General features: G+C 43.6%; 1 protein-coding gene across 8 annotated transcripts in view; it reads right to left on the bottom strand.

Moving 5' to 3' along the window:
- The window catches only part of AOPEP (aminopeptidase O (putative)), a 354,788-nt gene that overhangs the window by 155,011 nt on the left and 172,825 nt on the right, over positions 1-26,952 (bottom strand). For 6 of the 8 annotated variants that reach the window (XR_012904729.2, XM_089779257.1, XM_089779254.1 and 3 more), the window contains 4 exons: positions 24,260-24,449; positions 22,450-22,559; positions 8,719-8,821; positions 8,494-8,601 (listed from right to left, as the gene is read on the bottom strand). Coding sequence is in view for 7 of the 8 variants with exons in the window: in XM_089779257.1 (XP_089635383.1) it covers positions 8,494-8,601; positions 8,719-8,821; positions 22,450-22,559; positions 24,260-24,449 (511 nt within the window). In the remaining variant the exon portion in view is untranslated. The remainder of the gene's footprint in view (positions 1-8,493; positions 8,602-8,718; positions 8,822-22,449; positions 22,560-24,259; positions 24,450-26,952) is intronic. The other 2 variants (XM_089779256.1, XM_014579908.4) reach the window with 1 other exon arrangement.

Raw genomic sequence — 26,952 nt, 5'->3', positions numbered from 1 at the left:
CATATTCCCCCTTAGTCTCTTCTTTTCCAAGCTGAAAAGTCCCAGTCTCTTTAATCTCGCCTCATATGGGGACCTATTCCAAACCCCTAATCATTTTAGTTGCCCTCCTCTGAACCTTTTCTAATGCTAGTATATCTTTTTTGAGATGAGGAGACCACATTAGTATGCAGTATTCAAGATGTGGACATACCATGAATTTATAAAAGGGCAATAAGATATTCTCCGTCTTATTCTCTATCCCTTTTTTAATGATTCCTAACATCCTGTTTGCTTTTTTGACCGCCGCTGCACACTGCGTGGATGTCTTCAAAGAACTATCCACAATGACGCCAAGATCTCTTTCCTGATTAGTTGTAGCTAAATTAGCCCCCATCATATTATATAGTTGGGGTTATTTTTTCCAATGTGCATTACTTTACATTTATCCACATTAAATTTCATTTGCCATTTTTTTGCCCAAACACTTAGTTTTGTGAGAACTTTTTGAAGCTCTTCACAGTCTGCTTCGGTCTTAACTACTTTGATCAGTTTAGTATCATCTGCAAACTTTTCCACCTCACTGTTTACCCCTTTTTCCACATCATTTATGAATAAGTTGAATAGGATTGGTCCTAGGACCGACCCTTGGGGAAACACTACTAGTTACTCCATTCTGAAAATTTACCATTTATTCCTCCCTGACTGTGTCTAGACTGCATCCCTTTTCCGTAAAAGGGATGCAAATTAGACATATCGCAATTGCAAACGAAGCGGGGATTTAAATCCCCCCCTCTTCATTTGCATAAACATAGCTACCACTTTTTTCCGGCTCGGGGCTTTGCCGGAAAAAAGCGCCAGTCTAGACGGGGATCTTTCGGAAAATAAAGCCTTTTTCGAAAGATCCCTTATTCCGAGTATGGGTAAGGAAAAGATTTTATTTTCCAAAAGATCCCTGTCTAGACTGGCGCTTTTTTCCGGCAAAGCCCCGAGCCGGAAAAAAGCAACAGCCATGTTTATGCAAATGAAGCGGGGGGATTTAAATCCCCACTTCGTTTGCAATTGCGATGTGTCTAATTTGCATCCCTTTTACGGAAAAGAGATGCAGTCTAGACACAGCCCCTTTGTTTCCCATCTTTTAATCAGTTCTCAGTCCATGAAAGGATCTTCCCTCTTATCCCATGACAACTTAATTTACATAAGAGCCTTTGGCAAGGGACCTTGTCAAAGGCTTTCTGGAAATCTAAGTACACTATATCTACTAGATCCCCCTTATCCACGTTTGTTGACCTCTTCAAAGAACTCTAATAGAATAGTAAGACATGATTTCCCTTTACAGAAACCATGTTGACTTTTGCCCAACAAATTATGTTCTTCTATGTGTCTGACAATTTTATTCTTTACTATTGTTTCAACTAATTTGCCTGGTACTGACGTTAGACTTACCTGTCTGTAATTGCTGGGATCACCTCTAGAGCCCTTTTTAAATATTAGCATTACATTAGCTATCTCCAGTCATTTGGTACAGAAGCTCATTTAAAGGACAGGTTACAAACCATAGTTAATAGTTCTACAATTTCACATCTGAGTTCTTTTAGAACTCTTGGGTGAATACCATCTGGTCCTGGTGACTTGTTACTGTTAAGCTTATCAATTAATTCCAAAACCTCCTCTAATGACGCTTCAATCTGTGATAAGTCCTCAGATTTGTCACCTACAAGGACGGGTCAGGTTTGGGAATCTCCCTAACATCCTCAGCCATAAAGACTGAAGCAAAGAATTCATTTAGTTTCTCCACAATGACTTTATCGTCTTTAAGTGCTCCTTTTGTATGTCGATCGTCCAGGGGCCTCACTAGTTCTTTAGCAGGCTTCCTGCTTCTGATGTACTTATTACCTTTTGAGTTTTTGGCTAGCTGTTCTTCAAACTCCTTTTTGGCTTTTCTAATTACATGTTTACACTTAATTTGGCAGTGTTTATGCTCCTTTCTATTTACCTCACTAGGATTTGACTTCCACTTTTAAAAAGATACCTTTTTAATCTCTGACTGCTTCTTTTACACGGTTGTTAAGCCACGGTGGCTCTTTCTTAGTTTTTCTTCTATGTTTTTTAATTTGGGGTATACATTTAAGTTGGGCTTCTATTATTGTATCTTTGAAAAGTGTCCATGCAGCTTACAGGGATTTTACTTTAGTCACTCTACCTTTTAATTTCTGTTTAACTAACCTCATTTTTGCATAGTTCCCCTTTTTGAAATTAAATGCCACAGTGTTGGGCTACGGAGGTGTTCTTCCCACCACAGGAATGTTAAATGTTGTTATATTATGGTCACTATTTCCAAGAAGTCCTGTTATAGTTACCTCTTAGACTAGATCCTGCGCGCCACTCAGGACTAAATCGAGAATTGCCTCTCCCTTTGTGGGCTCCTGTACCAGCTGCTCCAAGAAGCAGTCGTTTAAGGTATCAAGAAATTTTATCTCTGCATCTCGTCCTGAGGTGACATGTACTCAGTCAATATGGGGATAGTTGAAATCCCCCACTGTTATTGAGTTCTTTATTTTGATAGCCTCTCTAATCTCCCTTAGCATTTCATAGTCACTATTACTGTCCTGGTCAGGTGGTCGATAATAGATCCCTACTGTTATATTCTTATTATATTCTTATCATTATAGCAAACCCAGCTATCTACATTTCTAATGATCGAATCTCCCATTACTAACACCTGCCTTTTCCTACTGACTGGAGTTCCCTCCCCCGGAGAGGTAACCTCAGCACGAGAGGATATCCCAACATCTGGAAGGAGGATCCCAACTATGGGAAGATTTCCATCTGATCCCATTGACTGCTCTCCTTCCCTGAGCCTTTCATCCTCCTTAACAGCGCAGGGGCTGTCTGACCAGAGGTGGGAGAATTCTACAGTGTCCCAGAAAGCCTCATCTACATACCTCTCTGCCTCCCTCAGCTCCTCCAGTTCAGCTTCCCTGGCCTCCAAAGCCTGCACGTGGCCTCTGAGAGCCAGGAGCTCCTTGTACTGAATGCAGACATATGCCACCCGCCCATAGGAATGGTAATCATACATGCTACACTGAGTGCAATAAACAGGATAGCCCCCACTCTGCTGCTGGGCTTCTGCCTGCATTCTCTCCTACAGCTACCTAGGTTATTGATAGGGTTTTTAGTTAAATCAGGAAGTTTTATTTAAAACCTTTAAATTAAACTATAAAGAATGGGAAGTGTACCATGGGCCCTTCCAAACTCCCTCTCAAAACTCCCTGTTTGCTGCTCCTGTTCGCAAAGCTTCCTGGTTGCTGACTCACTGCTTTATAAAGCTCTGGCATTCCTGATAGCCCCGCCCCCTGACTAAGGCTCGATCAATTAACAGAGGCTTCTAGATTTAAAACCTTTAGAAGTTCACAGCTTCCAGCTACAGCACACACTCCTTCAAACAAACAAACAAAACAAACAGATAAACACAAGCTCAGCACACAGCAAGTAGCCCCCAAACACATAAACACACACTATAGACAGCCACTTACCTCAAGGGTCCCATATTTGCTTCTCTTTTGCCTGGAGAACTCCCTCTCAAAACTCTCTGTTTGCTGCCCCTGGTCGCTGACTCACTGCTAATAAAGCCTCAGCCTTCCTAATAACCCCGTCCCATGACTAAGACTCAGCTAATTAACAGAGGCTTCTAGATTTCAAAGTTATAGTATGAGGCTTGGTAATTCTGGACAGAAATCGTTAGCAGTTAAGCAGAACTCTCTTACTTGAAATTATTCAGCCTAGCTTTAAAAATAATCATATTCTTTCAGAGTGGATTTTAAGGCCACTATGGCTGGTTCTCCCTGGCACCGGGGTGGCCTAGTGGTTAGTCCCTGGGATTAGTTGGCAGTAGGGCTGCCAGATGGTTTAACCAAAAATACCGAACACGCACACACCCCCTAAAAAAAACCATGGGGGGGGGGAAATTCTGTTGAGGAAAAAAAAAGGGAGAGACCAAAGTTGTTGAGCAAAAAAATATATTTTTTAAAAAAAGCATGACCCCTTTAAGAAACACTTTTCAGGCTTTTTGGCCCTAACAGGCTGCCAGTGGCCATCGGTCATCTTGTCTCCCTGCTCCAGACAGCTCCCTGTGGAACCAGGTTTTTCACCTCCTGGCCGGGAAAAAAATCAGAATATTCTGGACATTTTAGGTGACCAGTATTTTCTGAATTTTTTTTTTTAATCGGACAGGAGACGAAAATACCGGACTATCCAAATCAATACCTGACACCTGGCAACCCTAGCTGGCAGGAAAGGCGGGCAAACCACTGACATTGGTGCTCTGGGCCTAGGAACTCCAGCCCACTATGTTAGTCCAGGCCTTAAGTTCAGGGTATGGCCCCAACAGTCCAGATTTTCCCTCTCAGTGAGGGTTTTGAGCAGGTTTCCCCCATCCCTTTGTCCTAGCAGTGGCTGTCCAAGCAGGCAGGCTTTGGTGCAGGTCCTGCCAGCTGCAGTACCATGCTCCTGCATATGTGTGTGCAGCACATTTCATTAGGGTGTGCACCCAAAGAAGTTTTTTTAAATGTACTCTTTGACCCCCATTAGCCAAATCCCTGACCCTTGTTAACCACGCTCCCTGACCCCCATTAGCCACACCCCTGGAGGTAACACTCTCAGGACAAGATGGACATATGACCAGAAGTAAAAGGTGTCATGTGATCCCCCTCTAAAGACTTTTCCCACCATCCTCCTACCAACAGAGATTAGTTTGACCCCACCAAACCTCCCTCATGCAACTATCCTTATGCAACTAACCCAATGTGTGTGACATTAACTTGGGGGCGGAGAGGCTGGGGGAAGTATTCACTCTAAGAGTTTCCTCCCATGAGCAGAATGAATGTTGTGTTGTACACCAGTACTGAGTTCATGTGGCTTGTTCTCGATGCACCACTGTGGTACTCAAGTTATTAATAAATATCTTATAAACCTCTACCTTTTTCCTCTGCTGCCCTGTCTCGTCCCCTTGCTCCATCAGTTCCCCTGGTGCCTGCTGCCCCCAACGTAAGAACATAAGAATGGCCAAACTGGGTTAGATCAAAGGTCCATCTAGCCCAGTAGCCTGTCTGCCGACAGTGGCCAGCACCAGGTGCCCCAGAGGGAGTGGACCAAAGACAACGATCAGGCAATTTGTCTTGTGCCATCCATCTCCAGCCTCTGACAAAGAGAGGCCAGGGACACCATTTCTATCCCTTGGCTAATAGCCTTTTATGGACCCAACCTCCATGACATTATCTAGCTTCTCTTTAAACTCTGTTATAGTCCTAGCCTTCACAGCCTCCTCTGGCAAGGAGTTCCACAGGTTGGCAATGCGCTGTGTGAAGAACTTTCACTTATTCGTTTTAAGCCTGATACCCATTCATTTCATTTGGTGTTCTCTAGTTCTTATATTATGGGAACTAATGAATAACTTTTCTTTATTTACCCTTTCCACACCACTCATGATTCTATAGACCTCTATCACATCCCCCCTCAGTCTCCTCTTTTCTAAACTGAAAATTCTCGGTCGCTTTAGCCTCTCCTTATATGGGACCTGTTCCAAACCCCTAATCATTTTAGTTGCCCTTCTCTGAACTCTTTCCATGGCCAAAGTATATTTTTTGAGGTGAGGAGACCACATCTGTACACAATACTCAAGATGTGGGTATACATAGTTTTATACATGGGCAGTAAGATAGTCCGTGTCTTATTTTCTATCCCTTTCTTAATGATTCTTAACATCCTATTTGCCTTTTTGACCGCCACTGCACACTGTGTGGACGTTTTCAGAGAACTAGCCACGATAACTCCAAGATCTCTTTCCTGATTTATCGTAGCCCAATTAGCCCCCATCATCCTCCTCTGCTGTCCTGACTCCTGCCCTTCTCACTGCCCTCAACCTTCCTGAGACCTGCCACCATCCACCAGCCCTTCTCTCCCCCCGTATCCACTCCTCCAGTAGCCCCACTCTGATCATGTAAAATACCCCTCCTCATCCCCTCTCCTAACACCTCCCTCTACACACCTGCCCTGCCTCTCTCCTCTGGTGCTGGTCCCTCCCCTGAAGATGTATGCCCTTCTGTCACCCCCAGAATGCCCTGACACCTACACCTTCCCTTAACCCTGCACCCTCCTGGTGCCTTCCCCTTCCATCACTGCCCCTGCCCCCTTTTTCCCTAATGTCCACCCCCTCACCACCCTCTGATCCCGTTCCCCTCATGCCCCTGTGCCCTCACACATGACTTGCTCTATCCCCACCTTCCTCATACCCACTCCTTCTTTCAAGCCTTCTCCCAGCACCTCTCCCTCCCTCCTCTAGCCCCCAATGCCCTTACCCTCTCCTCTCCCAGCATCACCCTGTCTCCCCTCCACTGACACCTCCCCTCCTGCCCTTTTCCTCATTGTCTGCACTTGGTCCCCTGGCATTTGTCTCTCCTGTACCCTGTCCCTTGGTGCCTTCCCCTTTCTTCTCCTGCCCTACCCTCCTCCCTACAGCACAAGCCCCTTCCTTCCTATTTTCCTCCTTCCCCTCCCCAACCTTCTGCCTTCCAGTTTATGGAGCTAGAATCTGTGGAGGTGCTCCAGCTGCTGGCCCAGGGCCAGGCGGAATGTCTCCAAGAGACACGTGAGACCATAGTAACCACAGAGCCCCAATACTCTGAGCAGGACCCGCACACGGAGGCGCTGGAAGCCACATTTATCCTCCAGGTTCAACATCCCACCTGCCCGGGAAATGTAACTCCCTAGAGCAAGCTGTGTGGAGCCGAACTGGTGATTCCTGGTTGAGTCTGATGCCTTGGGGTGGAGGAGAAGCCCTGTCTCATCCCCTGAGTGTGTTGTGGAGCTGCAACCGGACTCACTCGCGCTTCGCCAGGACCATGCACGGGACTGACTGTGTCCCAGGATCAGCATGTGACGGGGTCAGTCCCACTCCCCGCTGGCCGATTTGCTCCCCCCTCCCCGCTTTCTCCGACCCTTCACAACCAGCGTTGCTGACCCCGACACCCTCCCAGCCACCTCTGCTTCCTGCCACCCAGTTCTCCTCCTCCCCCTCCCAATCTCCCCTGGCCAACCAAGCTGCCCCCGACACCCCCCCATCTCCTCCAACCAGCCACACTGCCCCGCCCCTCATTCCCTCGGGCTATCTACACTGCCCTGCCTGCCAGCCCCACCCCACCCCCCATCTCCTCTTCCCCGCCACGCTGCCCTGCCCCTCCTGGCCAGCCCCGCCCCCCCTCCCAGCCGGAATTTTTTCCCTGGGTGGGCTCTGAGCAGCAGGCCCCCACCATGTGGGCAGCTCTGGAACCCGGCGGCTAGCAGCCCAGCTCGGGGCCGAGCCCAGCGCACAAGGAGCAGCTGCTGCAGCCCTGCCAAGCCAGGCACTCCTTCCGGCACGGTGCGGCCCATCCAGTGGCGAGACCCCGGGCCCCAGAACCGAGGGGGTGGCTCTCGGGCTCAGAGCGCACGATCGGCTACTGGGACACAGGCGGGCGAGTGGCGCTGGCGAGGCAGGGAGCCTGGCCGCCCCCCTCCCCCTGTGAGTTGCTCTTCTGCCGTCGCCAGAGCTGCACTGGAGATGGTGGCTGGCAGTAGGGGTACAAAGGCCAGAGGGCCCCCACAAGTGGGGAGGGGGAGTTGCGGGGGTGTGTATGGGAGGGGGTGGCCAGCCGCAGGGGGCACACCGGTGGTGAGTAGGGGCCGCACTCACCCGAAGGCCTCCCGTGTCCTCCACTGGCTTCACAGTGTACGGCCCCGGGGCCACCGGAGCATGCGCAGCAGCGCCGTGGCGCACCAGGCTGTGGAGCATCTGACACCGCAGCTGCCAGCATCTTCTTGCGGGGCTGAGGGGACAGGCTTGCCCCATCACACCCCTCCTCCTCCAGCAGCCTCTAGCCGGCCAGTCTGCCCCGCATTAGGGTGTGCCCAGGCACACCCGGCATACCCTGTGCGCACACCTATCTGCTCCTGTCTCCTTGCTGGTCAGCAGTTGAGCCAGGGTCCTTTCTTTTATCCTATCTCCAGGCCTAGAATTGGCTTCCGGTAAAGTGGGGTAGGGCTAACTGGACAAAAAAAGCTTTGTTTAGCTCCTGCACTGCCTGGCCCTCCTCTCACTCCTCTCATTCATTTTTAGCTGTCACAATTTTTCCTGCACTTGCTGACTGCCCAGTTTACATGCAGCACATAACTGCTGCAATGTGCTTGCAACGTTCCAAATACAAATACAAGTCCCAAATCTTCTGCATCCATTACAACAAATATTAATTCAGGTTCTGTTCCCATGCCACCTTCAATGTATTTGATATGATAAAAATAATTTCATTTAAAATCTGAATCATGTACTTGTATCTGAATAAATGGGTGCACCCAAGTCAGTCTGACTCAATGTCCTATGCCCTAGTCAAATTTTAAATTTCTGAAACCAGTGGCTTAAATAGTCAAACAAAAAATAAGTCACTTATTTTTCAACAAATTGAGAAACAAGCACCTGCAGAGTACCTGAGAAAGGATCAGTTGTCCGTGAAACTTCTGCACAAACTTTCTTAAAAATTCTAAATATGTTGTGTCTCCAATTCTCCTGGCTAGAAACCGCAGAAGGAAATAGCCCTAGAAGAAATCAGTACCAAAAGGCAAAGATGATGCTATTAATTAATGATACACAAAAATAAGTATTTACAAAATGTATTAAAATCAGTTTCAGTTAGGTCAGTATCATACAGTTACCTTCAAATAATGAACCTGCATGAAGATTTTTTCTGCATTAAGACCATGTTTGATTGTACATGTTCCAGACTCACTCAGTTCTCCTGTGTTCTCTTTGTTTGGCCTAAAAGAATTGTAAATCAATTACACTTCTGACATGAGAGTAAAGAATTAATGCATTAGAAATGTTCATAGTCCAAAATGATAATAGGGTGAGATCTTCAGACACTGCTCACTAGTGCATTAGTCTCCATTCTACTCTGAATCTGAATTTGTGCTACAGAGCTCAGCAGTTCTCGGGAGTGGAGGAGGTCTGCAGCCCATTTTTGAACTGCAAATCATTTCATGGGGTCCACCAAACAGGGCTGCTTAGAGCCTGGGGCCTCAAATTTGAAGTCCTGGTGCCCATGGAGCTGAAGCTCAGGACTCAGGCACCTCTCAGGCTGAAACCCCACACCCAGGCACCCCATGGAACTGAAGCCCTGAGCTCTGCTGTGCTGACCCCTGGCAGAGGCTGAAGCCCCAAGCCAAGCCCGCACCCCAAAGTGCTAAAGCTCCAAGACCCTGCTCTGCAGGGCAAACCCCTTAGGGCATCCCATCCCACGGGGCTCCTAAGTCCCCCTCTCGCAGCCCTGCAGGACAGAAGCTCCGCTTTGAGGCTGGAGCCTCCCTCCCCTGCCCAAACTATGGAGTTTTTCATGCATATTGAGGGTCTTTCAATGAAAAGGGCTGTGATTCCCTGAATAGTTTAGCTAATGTGAAAAGAAGTAGAAATAACAAGAAATGTATCAGGCTAATGCAATTTTGTATGTGGTTGAACAATCAGCTGAAGTTAAACTGAAAGCTGGTAGACATGACATCATATTGTATGGCATTTCATAGAGATACTACGTAGACAGCAGAGTTACATTATGAACAAAGGCAGACAAAAAGGCAGAGATATTTAAGATGGGGGTATGTGAGCAAGAAGAATATTGAACTCATTATACTCATCTGCATATTTCACTTTCCATACCTCAACACAGCTTAACAGATCACAAGATTACACCTGCAAGAATGAACAGCCTTTTTCATCTACACTGCAGAAAAGGATAAGCTTTCCATTCTTCTTTTTAGTTTACCATTTTGTTTGCATGTCTGTGAAAGAAAAGAGCCTGCCACACAGGGCCTTGGGGATTCTCAGGCAGGCAGACAGACAGTAATAGCCAGAACAAATTCAAACTATGTTAACTCTTGAGTACTGGGTAGTCAGTCTGCCAAGCCTCAACAGGCATGACAGAACCCTACACTAGTTATTAGTGCCTAGGAGTCCTATAAGTTGAATCACAGAGAAGAAAAACTAAAGATAAAGTATGCAAATGTTTCCCCTTCTCTGTAAATGGAGTCTTTCATATCACAGCCATAGTACTAAAAAGCCTCACTAATTGTTCCTCTTCAAACTTCTTTCCAACCGGTCCCACACTGAGGCACTCGGTGGCCAAGGAAGACTAGACAGCACTTCTTTAGGAGTCTATCAACATGACTGAAAAAAATTCTAGAGACTTTAAATATAGTTTTAGTACTAATGAAAGATGGCAGATAAGCAGTTCTAGAAACATAAGCCTTATTGTTTCCCCTCTACAAAATAGGGACAGCACAGTCAGTTGCAGTCCAGGCTTCCTTTTAAACACCATTAATATGTCTCTAAGGATATGTATACACAGAAACATTATTTCAAAATAACTATTGCAGTGTTTCTTAACAACCGGTGTTTCATGAACAAGTCTCAGGTGTGCCATGACCTCTTCTTTGTTTTTGTTACTTCTTTGTTTTTGTTTTTTTGTCTGACAACAATTTTTTTTTGAAGAAAATTTTCATAGGTGTTCTGCATAAAAAAATAAATTATTGTTTGGTGTTCCGTGTTCTCAAAAAGTTTAACACTGAACTAGCGTTATTTTGAAATAACTTAGTTTGCATCTACACAGCAGGCAGTTATTTTGAAATAATGTCGAAATTTCTTCAAGCTGGAAGACATCCTACTCTGAATCCTGTAACCCTCATTGTACAAAGAGTAAAGGAAGACAGAGGAAGAGTGCTCTATTTCGAAATAAGTGCTGTGTAGACCAGTGTTTCTTAAACTTTTTGAGACCATGGAACACCCAACAATAATATTTTTTTATACGGAACACCTATGAAAATTTTCTTCAAAAAAAGACAAAAACAAAGAAGTAACAAAAACAAAGAAGAGATAGTGGCACACCTACAAGTTGTTCATGGAACACCAGTGTTCCGCGAAACATAGTTTAAGAAAGAATGGTGTAGATCAGGCATGTCCAAAGTCCGGCCCGCGGGCCAATTGCGGCCCGTGTTCCGGTGTAATACGGCCCCACAGGTAATTTGGCAATATCTATCTTTTATGGCCCCCAACGAATCCATATGTATTGAGATGAATACATTGTAAAATCTCAGTTAATGTCAATTGGTCTAAATCAGTTATAAATATATTTGGACACAACATGTATACTTGGTGTTATGTTCCTGTTCATATTTTTTGAACTTAAAAGTTGACAGACAACCTTTATTACCAATAATATGTAATGTACTTTACAATGTTCCTGACATATATTTCAGCTTCCTGGATTTTTTTTTTCATCTGGCCTTCAGATATGAAAGGCAGAGTGATTTAACACCTGTTTAGATTTGTCATCCATGTGACGAAATGAAAAGTATGCCGTTTGCAATAAACTTTGCATAAAATAGTTAATTTGCATTTAATTTTAATGGTTCAAAGAATGTCAGGCAAAATGGTCGGCCCTCACACATGTTAACTTCATCAAATCTGGCCCTCTTTGAAAAAAGTTTGGACACCCCTGGTGTAGATGCTCCCAATTTCGAAATAAGCTACGCAATTGATGTAGCTCAATTTCTGTAGCTTATTTCAAGTTAAGCCCTGCTGTGTAGACACCCTTAGAGTTAAGCTGGGCTTAACTCAAAATAAGTTATGCAAATTGATTAACTGGCATTTTCTAATGAAATCCCATTTCATTAGAAAATTCCTGAGTGTTACAAGGATCAATTCTCAGTCTAGTCTTACTCAACATCTGCAAACAGCCACTAAATGAACTGGTCAGATGACCATGGACTCAAGTTGTAAATGACATACCACTCTACCCATCCTTTCCCACATACAATATCACCACGATAAACAAATGCCTGGATGAAGAGCAGTCAGCTGGGGCTGAAGCTGAGCGAGACAGAGGTGTTGGTGGTGGACAGAAGAAAGCATTCTAAAGCATTTACAGCCAAGAATTTATATGCAGTCTTCCTTTGGTTGAAGGTACACACCCAAAATTGGTCAATTCAGTCTGTAGCTTAAGGAATGACCCAGGAACTTTCACTGATGCTAAGCTCTCACATAGATGCATCACAAGTAAGGATGCAATTCTGTCACAGAAGTTATCGATTCCATGATTTCTAAGACTTATGCGATTTCTGGATAAAAGCGGGAGTGGGGCTGGATTAGGTCAGGCCCACCAGAACAGCAGATCAGCAGTCAACCCCAGGACCACCGGAACAGTGCCTCAAGGCCTGCCAGGACAGCAGATGGGGTTGAGTCTACGCTCCCTGGGGCTGGAGCAGCAGTGGTCTGCCTCTACCTTAGGAGCAGTGAGATTGGAGCAGCTGCAAGTCCTCAGAAATGTTTTATTGGTTCCTCCCTGCTTCCCACTTCCAGGCTTTTAGTAAAAGCAAGGAACTGGCCCCAGGCTTCCATGAATATTTGTTTACTGCCCAGGATCTGTCCCTGACTTTTACTAAAAATATCCAGAATATTACCCTTAAACATGAGTAACGCTTTATCTTCTTTGGCGAGGACAGTGGTTCTCAACCAGGGATACATGTACCTCTGGGGGCATGCAGAGATCTTCCAGACTGAATACATCAACTCCTCAAGATATGTGCCTAGTTTTACAATAGGCTACATAAAAAGCACTAGCAAAGTCAGTACAAACTAAATTTTTATGAAGATAATGACCTCTTCATACAGCTCTATATACTATACACTGAAATAGCAGCTCACAGAGGATAGCCAAACAGAAGGCATTTGCCTGGAAGTTTGCCTGAGGGGCGTTCCAACAGAGATTTTGCCTTTCAGACTTCTGGGAGTAGAAAATATATGTGAAGGATGACAATATGGATAGTGACTGTTCAACTGTTGTGACCTGCAAAGGATGTGCCATGTTTGTCTTTCTCCCAGAGAACAGAAGTGACTTCGTCTATACAAAGTATAAGCAGGTCTCCATATTGGAAGAGAAGGTTAAAGGACAGGCGCCCAAGTATCTCCTCTGCATTGCATAAGGGTATGTCTATACAGCAAAGTTATTTCAAAATAACAGCCATTGTTTCTAAATAACTTTACTGGAGGGCGGGATGGTCCGTGGCCCACAGGTGGTCATCGACCCTGGGGGACAGGGCCCTAATCAGGGCACAGAGGAGGAGGAGGAGGAGGAGGGCCAGGAGCTCGGAGGTAGTGTGCCGCACAGCTAGGACCCCCAAGCTATTCCAGCGAGCCTGTCGCCAGTGTCGTCCAAGGCTGGGGAGGCAACAACATGTGAGTGCCATAATTGTCCCCTTATGTGGGGGAAGGAAGGGAGGAATACCAGGGACTGCATGCGTGTGCCTTGCTGACCACGGATCACACAGCAACCTGTGCATGTGCCATGTCACCCCTGGGCACATGGCCCCAGCTGGCTGCCACACAGGGGCCTTGGCCTGTTACCCACATGCATGTATGTATGAAGGCACATGACGTGCTCCTGACCCCGGGATGGGACACAGCTTCCTCCACAAGCCCCCTCTACACAGAGGCAGGGGACATCTCCCTCCCCACACACACACAGACCCACACCACATACAGCACAGGGGCATGGGTGCACTCCCGGGCCAGATCCCACTCCAAGGGATAGCAGGACATCCCGAACATGGCTTCTGTGCTAGCACATTGGCACTGATGGTGCAGAGACCTGTCATCCTCGCCTTGCAGAGGGGGGGCTGGACTTCAGCCACTGTGTCTCCAGAGATAACTGGCCAATTCTTTTGTTTGTCCACAGCCGCACCAGCTGCTAGAGCAGGGCGCACCACCCCATCCAGGACATCCTCCTGCATCCAGGCACTCTGCAGCCTAAACTGTGCGCAAGAGAACTACCAGCAGCAGCACCTGGGGATACTGCGAGGCTTGCACCGCACCCTCGATCACTGGGTGCACAAAGACGTGCAGCTCCGCCAGGAGAGCTGGGGGGGGGGGCTGCTTGTCCAGGGCTGTGCCATCTGCGACCACCTGCAGACCCTGGTACAGAGATTGCTGCCTCTTGCCTCTCCAGGCCCTGCTGCCTTCCCAGCTACCACTCCTCCTCCCACTCCTGCTCCCTCTCCCGCTTCTTCCTCCCCACTCTCTGTCTCCTCCCCCTCCTCTCCCCGGGGACGCCGAGGCCCCTGCACCCACAGTACTGGGAGACAGCTGGGCCGGCAAGACCCTGAGCTTCTCCTCTCCCTTCTTCCCCTTGCCTCCCCCTTCCACCACCTCCCTACAATTCCAAAGTATTGAAGTAGGAATAAGATCCTCCGGAAAAGGGCGCTTTTTCCGGAGGATCGGGGCCAGTGTAGACGCTCTTTTCCGGCTTTTCTAAAAGCCGGAAAAAAGCGGCGGACATTTTTATTTAAATGCCGCGGGGGATATTTAAATCCCCCGCGGATTTCCCTATTACGATCTCTGAAATTAACATGCCCCTTCCGGAAAAGGGGCCAGTGTAGACGTAGCCACTGTGTGTAGACATGTTATTTCAAAATAAGATATTTCAAAATAACTATTTTAAAATTAGATATTTCAAAATAACGCTGTAGTGTAGACATACCCTTAGAGAAAATGAAGACTTTATGGATATGGATAGAAGTCAGAGTTTGGTACTATAGGCACAGCACGCTGAAGAATAAGAGAGGACAGAGCAAGGAAGAAAATTGACAGAGCACGGATCACTTGCTGGAGGATTCTCTGCATCTTGGGGTCTTCAAACCATCATTTGAGGACTTCAATATCTGAGATATAGCTGAGAGGATTATTCCAGGAGTGGGTGGGTGAGATTCTGTGGCCTGCATTGTGCAGGGGGGTCAGACTAGATGATCATAATCATCCCTTCTGACCTTAAAGTCTATGAGTCTATGAGAAAATTGGCAGCATGTCACCTCCAGACTCAGAAAAAGGAAAACTCATGTATTGTAGATTGAGGTAAGAAACCATTTTCAGGCTCTCTGCACAGGTACGACGGCAGAGATTGGTTTGGAAGAGTTATCTGAGGAAAGGGATCAGGAGGAGACCTCATCGACCAGGAGGAGTGGAATGCAGTGTTCTAGGGGTGATGATTCCACAACCACCACTCCCAAGAGAAGGAGATGAGTGGTGGTGGTCAGTGACTGAGTGCTTTTCCCTATGAGCACCAATGATACTGCCAAGAATGACCTTGAACCAAGTGACTGAGGACTCACGGCTCTGGGAAGAAAGATTAAGGAGTTTGACTCGCTTAAGGCCATTTATGCATCTCTGGCCCCTGACTATGTGTTGAGTCTGAACAGTTTTAATACCCAAGGGCTGATGGTGAATTGGGTAGTCAGTGAGGTGGAGAAGGATGTGAACACTAGCACATGGGGCAATCTCTGCCAAGATCTGAGCCCTCTTTCACACTTCTGTTAGGGCTTGACATTAATCTGGCAGGGATCTCTCATTGAGGAAAGCCTCTGAATGGCAAGTCCTATTGCCACCTCCTTATGTTGGTAGTCGGTAATTGGCTTGGATTGCCGGGTGAAATGTGGGGGGCAACCCCCTCATACAGGTGGTGGGGTGAACAGCACCGAGATATTTCTGCTCCTCTGGATCAGTGTAGTTTTCCCTGGCAAGGGTAGCCTCCTCCAGGTACGGGTTCCTCCCCCGATAAGGGACAGCTTTCCCCTGAGCAGGGTTATATCTTTTTAATTATGGAGGAAAGGAATTTTTATCTTAATTCTGGATTGGCACTGGACCAGGTAAACAATGCCCCTGCTGTTGGTTTTGATGCCTCTACTGACACTGTAAAATATATTAGGGGGTTATTCTGGGTGGCAATAGATTAGGAGTTTAATTTGGGTCACTGGACCTATGAATATAATATTTTTAGGTGAGTGGATACCCCATGAGACTAGAATGGATGACTGTTCTATTAGACTGAATATGGGAGTTAGGTGAGGACCAAGTGAATGATTGATCATTTTTACCTTTAGTTTTTACCAATAGCACTTTTGATAATTTAATAGATCATTTTAATTCAAGTTTTAAGTATTTAGACACCTTGAAGGACCCAAACATACAGAGGGAGGAGAACTGATTATGTTTTTGATCCCAAACATACAGAGAGAGGAGAACTGATTAATTTATCCTCCTGGAGGCTATATACAAACATTTTAGCAAAAAGATTGATGTCTACGGCTAAGATTTGTAATAAACCAAAAGGTTTTATTTCGGCTCTGGGTTGTGAGGAAAATATAGCAATTTTAGATAATTTAATTAAAGGGGCTAAACAAAATGGACAGGAGTTAGCTATTGTTTGTGTAGATTTGGCCAAAGCATTTGACTCAATAGGGCATGGACATATTATGGAAGGCCTTAAAAGGTTTGGGATTAAGGAGAGATTTAAAGATATTGTTAGTGATCTTTTATAGTAATTGTACCACCAGGCTGTGGGTAGGTGACAAGTGCACAGAGTCCATTAACATAAGGAATGAGGTCAAGCAAGGAAACCTCTTGTCTCTAATATTATTTAATATAGTCACTGATCCTTTGCTGGTTAAGGAGAGTGAGGGCTTGGGGTACAGTGTTCCAGGGAATATGTTCAAGGAATTATGGCCTTGGCTTTTGCTGATGATGTGACTATTTTAAGTGGGACATACCAAGGGATGATTAGGAATCTTGAGATTACAGACTGTTTCTGCAGGAATACCAGCTTGAAGGTAAATGTTAGGAAAACAAAGGGATTTCACATAGAGTCTAAACGTAAGACATATGTGGTTAATCCTAAGGAAAATTGGAAATAGGGTAAAGAGGAGATACATTATGTGTAACCAGGACAGTTTGAAAAATATTTGGGTGCAAAGATAAACCCTTGGACAGAGGATGGTGATATATCACTAAAAGGGAAATTGTCTTAGTGGTGCAATAAATTATTTGAAGCTCCTTTGAAACCTGCCCCCCAAAAAGACGGTTATGTACCTTCTGTAACTGGTGTTCTTCGAGATGGATTGCTCATGTCCATTACTAAACTGCTCAAGGTAGTTAAGATCAAAGCAGACTGTGAAGAACTTCAAAAAGATCTCAACAAACTAAGTGACTGGGCAACAAAATGGCAAATGAAATTTAATGTGGATAAATTAAAGTAATGCACATTGGAAAAAATAACCCCAACTATACATATAATATGATGGGAGGTAATTTAGCTACAACTAATCAGGAAAGAGATCTTGGAGTCATCGTGGATAGTTCTTTGAAGACGTCCACACAGTGTGCAGCGGTAGTCAAAAAAGCAAACAGAATGTTAGGAATCATTTAAAAAGGGATAGAGAATAAGACTGAGAATATCTTATTGCCCTTATATAAATCCATGGTATGTCCACATCTTGAATACTGTGTACAGATGTGGTCTCCTTATCTCAAAAAAGATATATTGGCATTAGAAAAGGTTCAGAGAAGGGCAACTAAAATGATTAGGGGTTTGGGATGGGTACCATATGAGGAGAGATTAAAGAGACTGGGGGGTACGTCTAGACTACAGGCTTTTGTTGACAAAAGTTTTGTCGACAGATACTGTCAACAAAGCTTCTGTCTACAAAGAGTGTCTAGACTACATCCAGTTCTGTCAACAAAGCAAGCCACTTTGTCGACATGACTGTAGATGCAAAGGACAGTATAGATGCAATAAAGCTTGAAAAAGAGGAAACTAAGGGGGGATATGATAGAGGTCTAAAAAATCATGAGTGGTGTGGAGAAAGTGAATAAAGAAAAGTTATATACTTGTTCCTATAATAGAAGAACTAGGGGCCACCAAATGAAACTAATGGGCAGCAGGTTTAAAACAAATAAAAGGAAGTTCTTTTTCACACAATGCATCATTAATCTGTGGAATTCCTTGCCTGAGGAGGTTGTGAAGGCTAGGACTATAACAGGGTTTAAAAGAGAACTAGATAAATTCATGGAGGTTAAGTCCATAAATGGCTATTAGCCAGTATGGGTAAGGAATGGTGTCCCTAGCCTCTGTTTGTCAGAGGATGGAGATGGATGGCAGGAGAGAGATTGCTTGATCATTACCTGTTCGATTCACTCCCTCTGGGACACCTGGCATTGGTCACTATCAGCAGACAGGGTACTTGGCTGGATGGACCTTTGGCCATTCTTATGTTCTTAGGTTAGGTGTGAGCATGCCGCATGCACAGTCGTCAGAAAGCTTTTCCCTAACAGGACCCTGTAAGTTAGCAGTGGAGACTTCTAGAGTGGCACCAGCATGGCAAGTTATATAGCCTACTGCCAACCAGCCCCCTCCCCCAGTTCCTTCTTACCAAAATTTACTCTGACAGAGTAAATCCATCATTAACAGTGAATGATTATTGAGGAGATCCATCATAGTCTCCATGTGGGAGTGTTTTGGAATGGATATGAGCAACCTGCTAAGAGCCAGAGAAAATTCCCAGTGTGGCCAGCAGAGGCGCTGCAGCAGTGAGTCTCAGCCCCATTACACTGGCCTTTGAAAACAACTGAAAAGCTTGACATGTGAGCAACAGCACTTTCTTTGGAAGAGTCTCAACATAAAGTGGGAGGATCGCTGCACTAATGCCAGTGTCTTCACAGAGGCCATCTGCGGTGTTGAGGCTCTGACTATTCAGCACCAGCTGAGGTGGAGTGTGCACATGCCTGATGTATGCCTACCAAAACAACTGCTGTATGCCTAACTCACCAAAGGAGAAAGGAAATGGAGAGGTCAAAAGAAACACTTTAAAGACATCCTCAAAATAAAACCTCAACAGATATGGCATTGATGCAACATGCTGGGAGACATGCAACACAGGTCAGGGATAACCGGCAAAGACTTGTTAGAGAGGGAACATCTATTTTTGAGGAAAATTGTCTTGCCCTGGTCACAGAAACTCCAGAAAAGACATACAACTGTCATGCAGCAATCACAACCCTGACTTCCAATACCACCTGCAATGTCTGCCAACAAGCACATGGCTCAAGGATCGGATAGCTGGGTTTTTCTAATTTTCAGTAGTTATACTTCTGCTGACCAGGAACTGATAGTAGTTCCTATTAATTCTATCACTTCTCACAGAAAGATGACTTCTTTGGGACCAACTGGGCAAACAAGGAGAAAATGTATTCTATAGGATGTGTTGGTCTCCTGCCTCCGATCAGCCAGTTGCCTAATGACAAGTAATTGTTGATGCCTCTTCTTCATAAGTATGCCATTTAATCTCACCATTTTATGAAGAATCTGAATGACAGTACCTTGTACTGGTAATGGTTGGGCCCTACTATGAACTGCCTGTGGGTCAAGTGAATGAAAGTACACATTCTGTTAGGTAAGACCCACGAACCAGTCCTGAGCCTGAAGTGATGGAATAATGGAAGCTTGTATTACCATCCTCAGAGGTAGCATATGAATTTTTTCAGTCTTCCGAAGTCAAGGACAGGATGAAGACACTCTTCTTCAGAATGTGAAAATATGAGGACCAATGCCTCTTCCCCTGTATTCCTGCAGTACCTCATCTATGGCTTCTAGATGAAGCAACAACTTATGTTTGTAATACGTTCTCAAGAAAAGTCTCCCTAAAAGGGGATGCCTGGGGGGCAAAGATTGGAATTGGATGAGGTAGCTACAGAAGCAGATGATGATTTCTACCATCCATCTGTCAGATATGACTGATGACCAACCCTCGTGAAAAAGGACAAGGTGACTTCCAAATAATACAGTCTGTCTTGGGCTCCCAAGTCCCAACAGTCCCATCAAACCTGTTGTGTTGCACCAGGTGGGGAATGTAACACTGAGGAGGAGGAAGATCAGCATACCTGGAGTACCTCTGTTTCCCACTCAACACAAACATCCCCTATTTTGGTACAATGGGGTCCCTTGCCTCATATAAGGCTGATACTTGACCTATAGCATGTGTCCAATATATAAATCTCCAAGGAGCACTGGATGGTCTCAAATCTTTAATGGAATATACAGCATTTGCTAAATACTTAATTATTTCAAAGGAGAGGTCTTTTATTGCAGCTTCCACTGACATGGGGATGCCTGATTCTATTAGCCACAAGGCTCTCTGCATCGTTATGGCTCTAGCCAGGCATCTCACTAGTGTCTGAGGTGACCATGGCTGCCTGCAGCTTAAATGGTCCTCGTTGATTAAGGCCTGAAACTCTTCACTACTATCTGGTGAAAGTTTGGCAAAGAAGGATGACACTGTCCCATGCTAAAAAGTTGTACTTATACTGAGTTCCAGGGAAGTGGAGAAGTAAGCTTTCCTTCCCAAAAAAAGTCAATTTTATTTTTTCTTTGTCCCTTGGATTGCTCTTACTGGAGCTAAATTTTTGCTGCACTGAAGAGACAACTCACAACCCTGCCCTAGGTTGAAAATAAAAATGTTCAAACCCTTTCTGCGGGACTTGTTATCATTTTTCAAACCTTTTTGCTGTGGCAAAAATGCTTTGGCAGAGTTGGGCATCTCTTTTTTATTGGGAGAGCACGTACGAGTGGGTAAATATAGGGGGAATTTCTGTTTTGGGGGGTAAGAGTGGCTTCAAATTCATCACATTATGGTTTGGAGCAATTGGCTACCAGTGAGGCAGATGATAATCCATCTGAAGAATCAGCTTACGTGAAGGAGCAGCAGGTTAGACACTGCTGGATTTCAACTCAATACTATGGGCATCAAGAGGAAACTGGAGGAGGGGAGTCAGGATCACACCCTGTTAGTCCTCATATGGGAGCATGAGGATGCACAGGACACATCATGTGCCAAAGACTCTGATCTTGCATGTACATGTCACATGTACATTTGCACTGGGATCTACACAGACATACTTAAAGAAGAGAGAGACAATAAAGAATAAATAATAAAAAACAAACAGTGGAGACCTACTTCAGGTTATACAGTAAGCAGTGGCAAACATTTAAATCCTGCTGTGTCCACTAGAATGTCCTTGACAGCAGTTAAAATGAGCAACAGAAATCAAGGAGACAGGAATGATCACCAGACCAATGAGTTGCCTTTATGGAGCCTACTCTGTAACAAATAATAGTGTCAGAATCTGTGAGGAGAAATGATTAATTATTGTTTCACATTCATATGGGAATACCACTGTGTGAAAGGCAAGCAGCATGGAAGATACAAAGAGATGGGATATCCAGGGGGGGAGGTGGAGGAGAGGGCAAAATATAAGACAAGTAAATGCTTCCCCAATGTCAAATGGGAGACAGAATTTTGTCCCTACAAAAAAAATTATTTGGTTATAGTACACACATACGCTCCCATCTATTTTTTAAAAAGCAACAATTGTATAATTAATGTCAAACAAGGCAAACATGATTCCTTAACTCTAAAACAAAGGAAAGCCAATGTCCAGATAAGCCACCTATCACCAGAAGCCAGGTTCCTAGTCTAAAAATATAAACTGGCAATCAGCAGTTGTGCTGGTAGCAGCTGTATGGTAGCTAGTGATAAGGGTTGCTTTTGTGTTTGTACCTATCATCAAACTACATACTTACAAATGTGTAATTTGTCTGACCCCTCTTACAAGTCTGAAGTACAAGTCCTCAATAAGCATCAAATAAGCTATTAAAAGAGGACAATTATGCAACGTTGGTAACACAGCCTGGAGCATAACACTGACTGGGACAACGTGAGTTCATAAGGTACAGCTTTTTCTGCTTGTGAACTGCATGTGTTGAAGAGGAAAAAGATTTCAATCTCTAGTGGAAAGGTATGTTGTTTACAATGCTCTGAATCTAGCTGATATGTGGGTAACATACGGCTAATGAGAGTTGGAACTAAAAAAAACTTGTTTTCTTGGCTATGGGGGTGTAGTGATAAAAGCTGGGCTCTGTGGAAAAGTTAGACAACTGCTTCAGTTATCCCAAGGTAAAAAGAACAGGGCAACCCCCAAGAAACCCATCCAGAGTTGTGCCATCGTTAGTGAGGCAAGAGCTCCCTTGTTTTACATGTCTGTTGCTAGCTTAGATGTCAGGGGACAAAACCCTGAAAAATTCCGTTATTACTAAGCAAAGGATATAGCTATAGATATATAGATATATTTTTAAATGTTTATTCAGCCTGTAAGTTAGATACCGTATCTCATCTTTGTACTTGTCTTCAGTCACAATGTAAAGCAACTATTATGGCTTCAAACAAGGAACTTTGTTCAGGAAATAGCCTCTTGCTATTTTCCTGAATAGACACACTTAAAATATTGCTACCTATTTTATATCAAACAAACCCATATTTTAAAGTCTTTAAAATTTCCATAATGCAGAAGATGAGTAATCTTTTTTCTTCAAAATGAAGTAAGGAAATGCAGTAGATGTAATCAGATGATTTGGATGTATTTCCTTTGGAGAGGGATGGACAGAAGCAGCGGAGGCAGTGGGTGGGAGACAGAGAGAGATCACGCATGCAAAGGAAAAGAATATGCCACAGTATTTTTACCTTAATACTTGCAGCTCTTCTTCAGAGTTCTGCACCTCATCTCTTAGCCGTCTCCAGCGCAGCAAAGCTTTCAACTCCTGCTGCTCTCTTGCTTCGTCATGTGGCAGCTGCTTAGTATACAAATACGTAGTTCATTGTTTGTTGTTTTCCCCAATGGTCAGTAATTTTCTGATGGAAAGACTTGTTTTGTTTCTCTTTAACATGTAGGAGGAGCAGAGGGCGGCACAAACATCCACACCCTTGCTGAAAAATGCAAGCTTTACAACGGGTTATGACCAGCACAGAGTAAACAGGAGCTTCCCTGGGAGCATCAAATCAATAGTTGGTTAAACATTTCTGCCTGAGGAGGGAGATAGGCAGGTTGTTTTCCCCTCAGTGATTGACAGTAAATGAACTGAACATACAGATGCCTGGCATATCAGTTCTGGCTGCATCTTTACTCTTCCTAGCCTTGAAAGCAGAAAGCTGTTTTGTGTCCTGATTTCACTCCTCTTTCCTACTATTTCTGTCATGCTGGTGTAATTATATTTGTTGTCTTCCCCTCCTGCCCCAAACGCATATTTACAGTGATGGTTGCTACTGAAATATATGCCAATTTGTTAGGTACAAACAAACTAGCTTCTGATTTCTCATTATAGAAGTAAGGCTTGACATTCTCTTGAACTACATTACTATTTCAATTTCAGCTGCAGTCATTGTTATGTAATATATATTTATAATCCCATTAATATACAACAACAAAATTATCCAATGATTAAAAAAGAAAAATACTTTTTACAGCCTTGTAAATTAATAGGAATAAAATCATCCAGTTGTGATTTTTGTTGCCCATTCCTTGCCTAATTGTACAGAGCAAATGCTTCCAGCTGGTTCAAAACAAAGTAGAGACAAGTGAAGAAGCTTGTAACTTGGCGTGATAGTAAAGATGGGGATCACAGAAGAGTTTGAGGATGGGAAGAGGAGGCAGCTGGGCATCTTTCTTTCTCTCTTCAATAATCTAACTCTGCTAAGGGTAATTATTTTGATAGTTTACAAAAGAAATAAAGAGTCCAACCTGGAAGAGTTCTTGGGCAAGGAGAGCTTCCTGTACCCATTCATGCTTAAATGCGACACTTTACACTCAAATTTCAATAAAGACGCTAATTATCTTACCCATTACAAAGATAGCTTCCCCAATTATCACCTCTAATATCATTAGCTCACAGACAATTACCTTTCCCTCTTCCCCCCCTCCATCCCTCTTCTGTTCTGAAATTTGATTTGTCCTTTTCATATGTGTTCATTTTTTTAATTGTATCCTTTGGTATATATGGTTGTGACAATTTGCTTCCACTATTTGATCTGAGGAAGTGGGTCTGGCCCACGAAAGCTCATCACCTATTAAACCATCTTGTTAGTCTTTAAAGTGCTACACAGTCCTGTTTTTTGTTTCAGCTGTACCCACATGGCGCTGTTGACTTCAGTGGTGCTCAGATATGGGAAAGATGAGTGGAAAGAAAAAAATACTCTGGAGAAATGGAGCATTTTTAAGTAGTAGGTCCTTAAATGGATGATCATTGAGAAAATATGGTTTAGTTCTTATATGCAATGACATACCTTTGAAAAGGTTCATGTTCAGTGTGGAAAGATGTGGAAGTAAGGAATTTTAAACCAATTTATGATGCTACTGGAATCTGCATTCTAACAGAAGTAACCTCAAAATGTACTACATAGATTTATAGTAATTTCCTTCAATTTAATACATTTAAAGCATTCAGTTAGAATCTTAATTTCTGCATTATAAAACAGAATGGAGATATGTCTTCATTACCTGTTGTGCTACTGCCCAAAATACATCTTCCAAGTAAGTAGCAAATCCTTCACTTATCCACTCTTCAGTCCAATCACGAGCACCTATGGCCAATCCAAACCAAGCATGAGCAATTTCATGGCACAGACGTGTTCCACAGAGATGGCTTCCTCCAGTTAATACACTCTGTGACAGGAATATGATGTGTGGGCTGCATAACATGAAGGACAAAACACATTACAGATCTGTTACAGCATGCATTGCATGGCTATAGTAATATGTAGACTTTATTAGCCTTGTCAACCTGTTATTACTATCTGCATGTTAGGTCATGACAGACAGTTTATAGCTCGGGCGTTTTTAGGAATTAGGTTGCAATTTATTGTTGTCTGGCAAAAATTCAAACTAAAATTCTGCCCAGCAGATTTTTTTTAATATTCAACCATCAAACATATATTACCTATAATAAGTAACTTAAACCATAGTTCTACTTTTTTCAAATTGCAAAGCTGATTTATTTCAGTAAAAACATTTACATTTAAGCTAGGATAGTAAAATAAGAAGCAGGTGTGACTACAGACACAAGGTATTTATCAGTAAAATGATCAAAGTAGGAAATAAATACAGGAAAAATGGTTTCAAAAGAAAACAAGCTGCTATCCAAAGCCAACAGAAAAGCATGTAAGATAAAGCACAACAACACATAAACCATATTTGATCTGTTGTAATCCAGACAAGTTAACAAACATGATATGGTCAAAGATCCATATGCTTCAATCCCTCTATGAGATGCAGAGGGAAGCAGAAAGCCCTTTATCATATTGATGGAGGCAGGGAAAGGCAAAGGGGAAATGTGGATATAAGGTATGTTCTTTTCAATGTGCATAGACACCACCACGCTCCAATAAATCTACCAGAACCCCAGTACACTAAGGGGAAGTCAGATCTTATAGGGGAAGGATTTGGAGAAACATGCTATTTATGGAATAATTCATTAAGGAAAATGCGTAAATTGTATTTTGGTAATTACGGCTTCTGTAAACTATGCTCTGCTTTCTGAGACAGCCTCGTCTACACTAATGTCAAGTAAAAACATAATACTCCTTTAAAGTTACTTAGGGTATGTCTACACAACCCCCCCAGTTTGAACTAGGGGGGGTAATGTAGTCATACGGAGTTGTAAATGAAGCCCGGGATTTGAATTTCCCGGGCTTCATTTGCATAAAGCCGGCCAGCGCCATTTTTAAATGCCGGCTAGTTCGAACCCCGTGCCCTGTGCGGCATGGGGTTCGAACTAGCCGGCATTTAAAAATGGTGCCGTCCGGCTTTATGCAAATGAAGCCCGGAAAATTCAAATCCCGGGCTTCATTTGCAACTCCGTATGACTACATTACCCCCCCTAGTTCGAACTAGGGGGGTAGTGTAGACATACCCCAAGGGATTAAAGAAGCCGGTATAGTTCTGCCAGTGCCACAAATGGGTCTGGAAAAGCTTGGTTCTTTTTGTACTTAGGGATCAACATTCACACAGAGTATTTCCCTTCTAATCTCAGGTATCCTCTGCCTCCACCTAATTCATATTCCAACCATTTTCCAAGATCCACAGAGGTGATGCAGCATAATGGTAAAGAAAAGCAATCTGCTGACCTGAACATGTGCCACATGGCCTTATAACATTTCCAAGAGGCAAATACTATTAATCAAAGATCTTTTCCAGCCCATTTTTCGCTTTAATTAGAATTACTAAAACACCAACAGTTCTCCTTCAAATTAGTCTACATCTCTGAATCTGATTAACTACAAGTATGGTGTTTTAAGTTAACAACAATAACAAAAAACACACAATAACCATCTTCTTATAAAATAATAGTAATTCAGAAAACCAAGTTAAATTCACTTAAATCAGACAGTATTATAACATATCGCAAAAAGCTGAAACACTAGTAAAGCAATCCAGTCACAGAGAACAAAGAGCAAGAATAAACAGCACTTCTCCAAATCTCTGCAAAACACAATTCAGATTATTAGGAACAACAACAGAGCGAGAGAGAGAAAGCACAGAAGCTGCTGAATATGATGAGACACTCCATTTGATTACCAAGCCCCTGTTGAGACTCAGAAGTATTACTTTGGTCATTTTTAAGTAAATGACCTCTAGCTGTGGCCTGTACAGTTCTATAAAAAAAAAAACCCACATAACTGTATCGAGTAAATAACATTCCTGATACAGTGTTGGAAGTGTTTCAACCATTTGGCTAAACAAAACTAGGGTAACTTCATGCCTTATAAACAGGCTCAGATTAGGGTATACATTTTAAGTATCTACTAAACAGGAACAGGAAATAGGAAATAAAGGTAAAATTTCCCAGTGTCAAGTTTCTATTCTAAGTTACATAAATAACAGGAAGGTCACGCTTTGGAAATACGCATCTTTTATTAGAAAAAATTGAGGAGGGGAGTGAGGAAATATACTGAAGGCACATTCAGGTCAAAATTAAAGTATGGAGCTTTCTAAACAAATGAAAAATAAAGGTGTGTAGGAGCAGAATTTCATTTTAGGCTGTTGGGGCTCATCTTGTCTCCCTTTTCTTTTAAAATGCTTCAAATGCTCCCCTCTCTTTTACTTGCTGTCATGTGGCTGTTTCTCCAGTTTAGGGCATCTCACAGTTTCCCTCTACAGTTTATCAGATTGTTAGATGCCACGCCACAGTGCAA

The sequence above is a fragment of the Pelodiscus sinensis genome, chromosome 6 (genome assembly GCF_052426305.1).
Source record: "Pelodiscus sinensis isolate ZL-2025 chromosome 6, ASM5242630v1, whole genome shotgun sequence".
NCBI classification, from domain to species: domain Eukaryota; kingdom Metazoa; phylum Chordata; order Testudines; family Trionychidae; genus Pelodiscus; species Pelodiscus sinensis.
This window is presented reverse-complemented; position numbering and strand designations above follow the sequence as displayed.